This window comes from Miniopterus schreibersii, assembly GCF_964146895.1.
Source record: "Miniopterus schreibersii genome assembly, chromosome: 9".
Lineage (NCBI taxonomy): Eukaryota > Metazoa > Chordata > Mammalia > Chiroptera > Miniopteridae > Miniopterus > Miniopterus schreibersii.
In genome coordinates, this window is record NC_138118.1 from 7,326,389 (window position 1) to 7,337,183 (window position 10,795).

Below are 10,795 nucleotides of genomic sequence, written 5' to 3' on the forward strand. Positions count from 1 at the left end.
TTTCCTTTTGTTGCCTGTGCTTTCGGTGTTATATCCATTAAATCACTGCCCAAGCCAGTTCCCCTATGTTCTCTTCTAAGAGGTTTATAGTTTCAGCTCTTATATCTAGATCTTTTTATATGGTATAAGGTAAGAATCCAAATTCATTCTTTAGCATGTGGATATCCAGTTTCTCCAGGTGCTGGATTTATAAACTCTTAGACTCGAAAATAAACGTTCTATCCAAGTTTTTCCTTCTTGAACCTAATTATAAGCACGCGTCTAGATTATGGAAGCAACAGACTATAACAATCAAAGAAAATTACAACATGTCACGTTACCCATTTTTAGACATATATGATCTTACACTTCTGGATTGAAGTGAGGCATTGTAATAGATTGTGTCATTGTTCACAAATTCACTGTCCCTCCCTGCAGGAGGGGAATCCTTTCCTATCCTACCCACAGCAGGCTTGGCCTTGTCGCTTGCTTTGGCCAATGAAACTTGACCACAACTTACCACAGTCTATCCCCTCCCCCCATCAGAGGCTGCCCCGTTAGCATGGACAATATTGAAGACCGTAAGGAGCAGAGGGACAACTGACCCATAGTAGACAAGAATGAGAACAGAATAAACATTCGCTGTTGTGAGCTACAAAGATCTTTGAGGTTGTTGGTTATCATAACATAACCGAGACATTCCTGCCATGAAGATACGCAGTTAGCAGTGCGCAAATTAGCAGTGCAGGCTAGTTAGCACAGTGGTTAAGAAGATGAACCCTGAAACCAGACTGCCTAGATTTGGATCCTGGGCCACCACCTACTAACAATGTGACCTCGGGCAAGTCTCTTCCTGTCTCTGTGCCACGTTAATGTTCTTCTTAAGCTCCCAGCTTTTCTGTTAAGCACTAAAAATATTTCGATGAACAGGACCCTCCACTTACCAAACATCTTCCAGTTAGAGAACTATCTGGATGTCAATAAGCAGGTACTCCTGTGTAGCAGAAGAAATAAATACATAGATTCATAAATTTTAAAAGGGTGAGAGGCTGAATTACTACAGCCTTAAGACACAAAAGAAATGCAATTATTTTATTTTTTAGGCAATACACACATGATTACACCAATAATAAGAACATATTAAAAGGCATGCAGTGAACAGTCTGGCTCCCTTCCCCATTCTCTCTGCCCATCCCCCCACCACAATCCCACAGGCAACCACCTATTCATTTCCTAGCATGCTGTTAACAAGCAAATATAAATATGAATATGCGGCGGGTCCTCATCATTTTGTTATAACGTTGCCATAGAAATTTAACTCTCACACCTTCTCACACCTGGGAACAGGTCACTGGCCAGAAGAGGCATGGCCACTGCAAGGGTGCGAAATTTGGGATATTTAATCCCCTAAACAAAGGAATTCCTTCTCTTGGTTTCTCCTGGCTGCCCTTGGGATTCTTGTCGCAGGGGGTACATTTTCTTGGCTCCACTGCATTCGCCCACATGGTCCACAGCCATGTCGACCCCCACACACAATGGACCGATGAACTGTAACCAGCCTGATGCTGAACTGGACCTGCTCCAACATGAAATGAAAACTCTGGACACTGGCTTTGCTTTTAGCTCTACTAAAGGGATGTAATTCCACACAAATAAAGCTTCTACCATGTCGCATCTTCCCGTGGGGCCTCCAGAAATGCTTATTCCAGTGGTACCCCAGGAGCCCACTCCCACTAGCAATGAAGAAAGACCACCCACGCTTTTCTCCGATATCAACTTCAGCCCCGAGCAGCAGCTCCATTGCCCCTCCTTCTTTTATGGCTGAATAATAATCCATATTCGTTAGTGCCCTGATGGACTGGATTCATTTTCTGACTGACCTCCAGAGGAAGAATGCCTTCTGTCGGCCCTGCCAGCAACTCTGAGTGATTCTAGTGACTCCGAGGACTTCTCAGACCTTCTGTGGACACACCTGCTTCACGCTTCTTGCGCGCTCCCTAGGCCAGACCCTTGCGTCTGGATCCTGCCACACACCAGGCCTGGTTCTGACAGCCTCCCTCTTGCTTTTCCAAGGACAGAGCTAAGACTCCAGTTTATGGCCTCTCCCTGTCCTGCAGATTTGAGCCTGCTTTCTGTGCACACCCACTAGCCTCTGCCAAAGCTCCTTCAACTCACCATCGGCAATGCGCACAGGAAGTAATCCACGGGGGGGGGGGGGGGGTAGGTGGGGCATGCTCAGTGCTGGGGTGCCCCTGGGACAGTTGGGGGGATCCGCAGGCAGGGCATCCCCAGAGTCTGGTGTGCAGGTGTTTTTATCCGGCCAAAATGACAATACAGTATGATACTGGAATAAAAACATCCAAACATCAAAAAACTTACCTCTGGTGAGTTGTCTCTTAGGAGGATGCTGGCAACTCTGCTCCACAAAGCTTGGAATCAAACCAGGAAAGAAAACCCAGAGAGCATGAGACACAAGGGGTTAAAAATCATTGTTAGGTTTACGACATCCGTAGGGGCATATGATGGGGGGAAAAGAGAGGGTGAACGTTCAAGGGAAATTTGAAAACAGGCAATTATTAACGAAAGGGAAAACAAGTTGGGAATTGGAGCAATAGCTGTATAAGTATATTGTTTACAAATATATGGCAGTGGAACTCTTTGTACATGGATGCCTCTGCTTATGGGTTAGAAGGGAGGAGGGCAACCGGCTAACGATTCACTACATAAGTCACTTAGAATTATTTGATAGGTTTGTTTGTTTGTTTGTTTGTTTGTTTGTTTTAAAACATATCTTTATTGATTTCAGCGAGAGGAAAGGGGAGGGGGAGAGAGAGAGAGAGAGTCATTGATCAGCTGCCTCCTGCACGCCCCCGACTGGGGATCGAGCCCGCAACCCAGGCATGTGCCCTGACCGGGAATCGAACCCGGATCGCCTGGATCCTAGGAGACTGCAGGTCAAATGGGTGGGAACTCTAATCTACTGGAATGACCTGACAAAGGCGCACAACTTCTCAGGAGTTGTAAAGACCACTAAACAGCTTGGTACAGTGGTATCATAACAATAGAAAGATAGAAGATGGGAAAGTAAAGCCACTGCTACATGCTGATGAGAGAGTCAGGAGGAAGCCTAACGTCACAGAGGAAAGACAGACAAGCCTACGATTCAAGTGAGATGTAGAGAGAAACAAGATGGCGGCGCAAGTCACCGCCATCCCCGCCGCCTCCGCAACCACGTCAGAATCACAACTAAATCACAGAACCACCGTCACTCAGAGCCTCCTGAGATCCGGCTGAACAGAAGCCCCGCAGCCAGGGAGCTGAGGAAGCACCGAGACGGTAGGAGGGGCGGAGACGCGCCCAAGGGCCCACAACTGGTGCCATGGTTGAAACCCGGGAGGGCGGTGGGGGTTTCCCGGAGGAGCGAGGGGTCCCAGCCCCACACAGGCCCCCAGCCCAGGGCTCCAGGGCCCGGAAGAGACGTCCCCACAACTCCGGGCTGTGAAACCAGCGGGGACTGTCCCTGAGGGTCGCGGAGGCTGCGGGAGCCCCAGCAGCTCCTCTAAAGGGCCCGGCGCGGACTCACTCGGACGCTCCCTCTGAGCCCAGCGCCGGGAGCAGCCGGAAAGGACCCGGGACACTCGGGGAGGAACTAACCTGCCTGAAGTCGGGGCGAGAGGCGGAGGGCGGCTTCCTCCCAGGCAGAAGGGCTGGCGGAGGCCGTGGCTCCTGTGCCGAGTCCTCCCCGCACACAGCCGGCGGGCAGGCGCCATGTTTGAGTCGCCAGCACGTGACTCACTGTTGGCCCCGCCCCGTGGTTCCCGGAGGCCCCGCCCTCCCCACCTGCAGCTCATCCAGGCCATTTCCAGGGGCTTTTCTGTGCAAGTGGCCTCTCAGGCCTCAGGCTTAGGACTTTCCTAAAATCTCTCAAACAAGCAGCAGCTGCCCCATACGGCTTGATAAGCGGCCCCAGGCCTGGCACTAGCGGCAGCTGCATTGGCTCATAGCTGGGCCTCTCCTGGGCACCTCCAAGCCCAGCACAAGGAGCAGCCAACTACGGTTTGCTGAGTAGCTCATGCTGGGTGGCCCTGGGCAAGGCACTGGCACAGGCTGACTGTGCACCTCCCAGGAGGCCCCAGAGACAGTGCACCCGGTGGTCACACTCAACTACACTGTATTACAACCCTACCACATCCACAAGTGACACTCAAGGGGCGTACTTGGTGAACACCAAAGCCCCACTGAAGTAAATCCTGCTCCATACGGGTGTCTCCAGCACAGCAGCTCTCTGGCTGTAGCTGCAGCTGGTCCTCACAGCCGATTGGCCTGGGGGTCACTTCCTCCCAGTGACGCCAACAGCAACCAAGGCTCAACTACAACAGGTCAGAGCACTCAGCCCACACAGGGGAGCACCTAGAAGGCCCAGCTCAGGAGATTGGGGAGGCTGAGCCACTGGACCCTACAGGACACCTACTACACAAAGCCACTCTACAAATTCCAGGAGACACAGCAGCTCTACCTAATACATAGAAACAAACACCTGGAAGCAGCCAAAATGTGGAGGCAAAGAAACATGTCACAAAGGAAAGATCAGAAGAAATCTCTAGAAAAGAAACTAAATGAAATAGATCCAAGCAAGCTAACAGATACAGAGTTCAGAATAATGGTCATAAGGATGTTCAAGGATATTAGTAAGAGTATGACGAAAATAATTGGGAAAATCAATGACATAATAAAGTACCAATTTGAAATAAAGGCCACACAAACTGAAATGAAGAATAATTTACAGGGAATCAACAGTACAGTAGAGGACGCTGAGAATCAAATCAGCAATTTGGAACATGAGGAAACAGAAAGCACCCAACCAGAAGAGCAAAAAGAAAAAAGAATCCAGAAATATGAAGTTAGCATAAGGAGCCTCTGGGACAACTTCAAGTGACCCAACATTTGTATTATTGGGGTGCCAGAAGGAAAAGAGAGCAAGAAATTAAAAACCTATTTGAAAAAATAATGACAGAAAACTTCCCCTACCTGGAAAAAGAAATGGAATTACAAGTCCAGTAATCACAGAGGGTCCCAAACAAGAGGAACCCAAAGAGGCCCACACCAAGACACATCATAATTAAAGTGCCAAAGGTTAAAGACAAAGAGAGAATCTTAAAAGCAGCAAGAGAAAAGCAGTTAGTTACCTACAAGGAAGCACCCATACGACTCTTAGCTGATTTCTCAACAGAAACCTTGCAGGCCAGAAGGGAGTGGCAAGAAATATTCAAAGTGATGAAAAATATGGAACTACAACCAAGATTGCTCTACCCAGCAAAGCTATCATTTAGAATTGAAGGTCAGATAAAGAGCTTCACAGATAAGAAAAAGCTAAAGTAGTTCATCACCACCAGACCAATACTACAGGAAATGTTGAAGGGTCTTCTTTAAGAAGAAACTAATGAACAAAACAATCTAATGAACTAAGTGGATCCAGAGACATCGATGCAGGCAACAGACGATCATATTTCAGAGGGAAGGGGGGTAAAGGGTTGAGAGATTGACCAAAGAACTTATATGCATATGTGCATAACCCATGGACACGGACAATGACGGGGTGAAGGCCTGAGGAAAGGGTGGGAGTGAGGTGGAGGGGGAATTGGGGGGGGGGGGGGGAATGGGACACCTGTAGTGCTTTCAACAATAAAGATAAATTTTAAAAAATAATAATAATAAAAATAAATTAATTAAATGAGACATAGAGAACAGGTATAAGAGACAGAGGAAAGGTTGGCCTCCTACCATCAAAAAACCCCTAAATCAATGCAATGATCAGGCAGAAAATTCACAGTCATACATAAACTGAGAGAGTTCTCTACCTCGGGGCTTTAACTATAGATTCAGCACAGTCCACATCAATATCCCAGAAAGCTTTCCTGTAGATATGAACTGATTGTAAAATTTACATGCAAAGAGAGTGGTAATAGAACAGCCAAAACAGATCTGGGGGAAAAACACAAGCCATTTCTTTATATTATTTATTTATATCACATATGAATCTAACCACCTGTGCACATATATTATTCTAAATATGAGTATATGCTGATGTCTCCAACTCTGATTGAGCACCATCTGCCCTATTCTAGCCTTCTCCCCTTGCTCATGTAACTTTCCTACCCACAGTGAAAGACCTGGGTCCCACAACTTGCTGTCCTTTACTTAGTTGTTCAGCTGTAGTGGGCACACACAGCAATTTCAAAATTGTTGGCTCATCCCCCCAGCGAGAAACACCTTTACTGACAAGAGTACTCTGACTGCACATGGTTCCTTTCCTTAACTTAGCCTTAGAGACTCGAGTCTGAACACTGCTTTCAAAGCTACAAGGGTCACTTCCTTTTTCCCCACCCCTTCGTGAGGTCATGTCATACATTTATAATGTTGGGAAGGCAGTCTTATGTGCCTACTCTTCTGTCACCTGCCTGGCCACACAAGAATGGACAAGAGTGGTGTGACAGAAACCGAGGCTAGGATGCAACAATCTGGGAACTGAGATGTCCAAGTTAGGGAGCTCAGTGTAGAGCTAGAAGGCAGCTTGGTAAACTTGGTCCTTGTGAGGGAGGGGAGGGGACAGGAACACAGAATGTAGCTGAGAGAGGGAGATGAAATGCGCCATGTCAGAGTTGAACAATGTGAGAAATTCTGGGAAGAGGGACCAGAGGCTGCCTTGTTTTCCACCCTCCGAGCAACCTCCTTCAGCCCAGGCGAAAGGACACAGCAAGGCCAGCTGTCTCTTGCTACTTTAGCTCTGAGAACACAGGCCTATCGCCCTCCCACATTTGGGGCTGGCATGATGGTGTAAGTGATGCCTGGTAAGAAAATGTGTCTTCCCAAGACCTTCTCTCTACAGCCTGAAAAAGCCCACCAATTAGTGTCTGTATGACTGTCCAGCCCTGAGGTCAGTAAGGGGTCAGGGTTTGGGAGTGAGTTCACTCTCACTACTGCCAGTCAAGAAAATCTACAGGGAGGTTCTGTCCCTATTGGACCTTGGGGCAGAAACCTCAAGAAATGGTTGAGGCCTGAGGCTGGGCTTGGGAGCTTCAGGCAGTGAGATGGTGAAAGCACAGAACAAGGCAGGGGAAGATGACCGCAGCACCTAGAATCAAACTCAGGTCAGCTGGCAGGAAATGAAGTTTCCTTTTCCTTGCTTTTCCCACTCAAAGATCTGAGTGTTCTTAAAAAAAAAAAAAATCACACATATTTTGTATATTTACATTTGTCATATTTATAAGACATATATATAACTACAGAAGTGTGTATAAATGTATCATTGCACTTACAAGTTAATAAAGTGAATGCACGTGTAGGAACCACCCAGTTACAAAATGGAGCCCTGTCAGCATCTTAAAATTCCCCTGTAGATGACATGAACTATTAGGCAGTGAAAATGATCATTTCAGGTATTTCAGACTCTTCAGGTCCATGACAGTGAGTCCATGGTTGTCCTTAGGACAGAGCTAACCCTTGAGGAGCTGACAGCAGTGTTTCACGACATCTCAAAAGGCCTCTATGAATTTGTCATTCCGGAGGGTGAAGATGAAAGGGCTCAGGAAAGGGGTCACCACAGAGATCAGCAGGGAAACTATCTTGTTGTACTCGGCCGCCTGCGTCTGACTGGGCTTCACGTAGAGGAAGAGGCAGGTGCCATAGCCCAGCACCACAAAGGTGAAGTGGGAGGCACACGTGGAGAAGGCTTTCCTCCGGCCAGAGGCCGAGGGGATCTTGAGGATGGTGGAGATGATGCAGGTGTAAGAGACAACTGTGGGGATCAGAGAACCGACGATAATGAAAACGGCCATTAAAAAAAGAATAAACTCTGTGAAAAGGCTGTCATCACAGGCTAGTTTGAGCAGCTGCCCTCGGTCACAATAAAAGTGGTCTATCAGGTTTGATTTGCAGAAGGTGAGCTGAAACGTGGCATAGACCGGCCAGATTTCAGAAAGGAACCCAAACAGCCACGACACAACTACCACCCAGAGGCAGGTGTGGCTGTTCATAATGACGTGGTACCTCAGCGGGTGACAGACAGCCACGTAACGGTCCACGGCCATCGCTCCCAGCAATGCAAACTCTGTGGTCCCCACAGCAAGGTACAGGAAGAGCTGGGCGACACATCCAGCCAGAGATATTCTCTGCACCCCAGGGAGCAGCAAGCCCCAGAGCATGACAGGGATGATGATGGATGTGGTCAGGATCTCTAGGAGAGAGAAGTGACCGAGGAAGAAGTACATGGGGGCCCACAGGCGTTTATCAACACAGACAGTCAGGATGATGACGGTGTTGCCCATTAATGTCACCAAGTAGAGGAAGATGAAGGTAGCAAACAGGAGATGGTGAATTTCTTTGGAGCCATAGAAACCAAGGAGGTAAAATTCAACGGCACTGGAGTAATTCTGCAACATTTAGTCCTGTGCTCTTGCGCCTTGTGAAATCTGGAGAGCAGAAGAAAGAAAACACGTTTATAATGTCAAAGGACTACAGATATTTCCAGGTTGAGAAAGCAGCCCCTCCGCTCTTAAGCGCCATGTCATGATCAAGTGGGTCCATCTTCCACTACCCTCTGTATAAAGATTGATGTTCAATGTTTTATGAAGAAATATATAATATATAAGGGCAGATGTGTGTGTCCAAGAAGATGAGCGACGGTCACCAATACCGCACCCCGGGCCTGAGGACCCAGCCACCCCATTATGAACACATCTCTCTCAATTCACTGGACACCTTGCCTCCAACTCTGCTCTCACCTGCCACCCTGTCTACCTCCCTGACCATAGGTGCTCGCTGTCACCACCACCCCTCCCATCCTGAACGCCCCGACTCACCCTTCTGCGCCTGTCATGTCCATGCCCTGCCGCGCTGCTGCAGCTCAGCAATGACAGGGAAGTGCTCCTAGCTATCCCCCCCAGGCTTGATTACTTCCCTGTGTTTCCTCTAAATGTGGACTCCATTTGCCTTATGTTCACTTAACGTTTTCACTTCACTCATCTTTATCATCATTTCAGCCTGTTGGGAGGCCTGGCTGGCAGGGAGATGGGGTCTACTCGGAACGTTGTCCTAAGTTGAGACAGAGTGTTGAGTCTTTCCCTGACTTCTGGGGAGCTGACTCCCTGGAGTGGATTATCCCCTCCCTTCTCCTTGTTCTTATGATAAAAAGCCACCCTCCACCTCTCACTTCAGTGAATGTTCCTCCTCCAAGTAGAAGAGCTTCACCAGCTCCTAGTCAGTGACATCTAGCCCTGAGATTATGATCCCTTTTGCCACCAGATGACAGACAGAGTAGGGGGCCCAAGGATCCAAGAGGGGGCTGGGACTTTGATCCCCAACTCCCATCTGTCCCGCATGGTCTCCATCCTGGGGCCAGGAGACAAGGAAACAGCTATGGTTTAGAGGCAGCACCCTGTGACTTCACCTGGCCTCGAATCTCTGGTTCGGGCAAGGGGACAAGGCATCCAAACGGGCAGCCTGTCCTGATCACCAACCAGCCACAGTCTGAGTCCCACAGAGAAGCTTGGAAAAGGCCCCAGAGAGCATCTGCTTGTCCATTTTCTTCAAAGTCCTACAAATAAGGGAAAGTGTTGGAAAACACCAAAGTAGATCACACTGATGTCCTTAGGGTCTCTGGGCTCCTTCCCTCGCCACGCGCAGGCCCCTGATCCAGCGTCTCCAGCCCACAGGCGCTTCCCCAGGCAGCCTCTCTAAGCCAGCGGGTGCACTGGCTCGCACCCCAGCCTCGCACGGGCCGTCCTGTCCACTCACCAGCTCTCGTCCACCGCTGGAATTGAAGTAACTCAAGGGAGTTCCTGTGTCTTTATCATTCACTGTCCCACCTCCAGGGCCAAGAACAGAGCATGTATTCTTTCAATGTTTAGTCGATAAATAAATCAATGGACGAATGACAAACAAGCCAGTGGATGAGCAAAGAGTCTCCATCCTGACCTGCTGTCTCTCCTGTTAGAAGAGAGGACTCTTCTTTCACTCCTCACTAAGGCGCTGTCTGGTTAATCGGTGATCTCTCTGCCTGCAGATCCCCGATTAAATGGCAAGCACACATGCGGAGGAAATGGGGAGGGGTGACAGAGCAGGGTACTGAGTGGTGGCAGAGCCGTGCTGGTCACCAGCACTGAGAAGAGCAGGGCCGGCTCTCCGCCGTGGAGAAAGAACCTGGAGTAGAGCCACCCACTCTGCAGCTCCCCAGTCCACCCTTCATGCTCCAGGTGTCCTCGTGCTAGACGACAGCAAGGCCCAGAACTGCCCATCCTGAGCCTCTCCCACCCTGCCCTTCTCAGAGGGGAATCCCTGGAAGACACTCACCTCCCGAGAAGGGGACTGGACCGGAAAGGTCCACGGCTCTCCAGGGATCAGCCCAGGCCCCCTCGTGCCTGACTGGTGCTGGGCACGGTCTGCGGGCCAGAGCAAGCCGCGGCGGCCTGTCTGGGTGACGGAGGAAACTGCTCTCCAGGTGCTCGGGGAGAAGCCCAGCGGCAACAGTGCTGTGGGAAGCCCAGGCGGCTCCCTCTGTCTCGCTCCCTCCTCTTTTCCGTCTCTCTGTCCCCGAGGAGAGTCTCTCACTGAGGAATTAAGTTTGTGAAGTTCAGAGAAACCCTAGGGATGCAGTCAAGGGAAAGCCAGAGAACTTGCACTCCTCCCTCCCCAGGATAATCAAGTTTTAGAACAAGGAGAAGTTTTGTGTGATGGGCAAACTTGATGCCTCCCAGCCAGGAGTTTCTCAGTGCCCAGGCTGCCTTCCTCACGGACCCCAAATCCTGGTTACCCCCAAACA

At 49.3% G+C, this 10,795-nt stretch overlaps 1 protein-coding gene across 1 annotated transcript; it reads right to left on the minus strand.

The window, feature by feature from the left end:
• Nucleotides 1-7,511: 7,511 nt before the first annotated feature.
• OR9A4 (olfactory receptor family 9 subfamily A member 4) lies at nucleotides 7,512-8,417 on the minus strand (the record flags this gene model as incomplete). The annotated part of the gene is made up of 1 exon (XM_081147316.1): nucleotides 7,512-8,417. The coding sequence occupies one exon, from the start codon at nucleotides 8,415-8,417 to the stop codon at nucleotides 7,512-7,514; it is 906 nt and encodes a 301-aa protein (XP_081003442.1).
• Nucleotides 8,418-10,795: the final 2,378 nt, after the last annotated feature.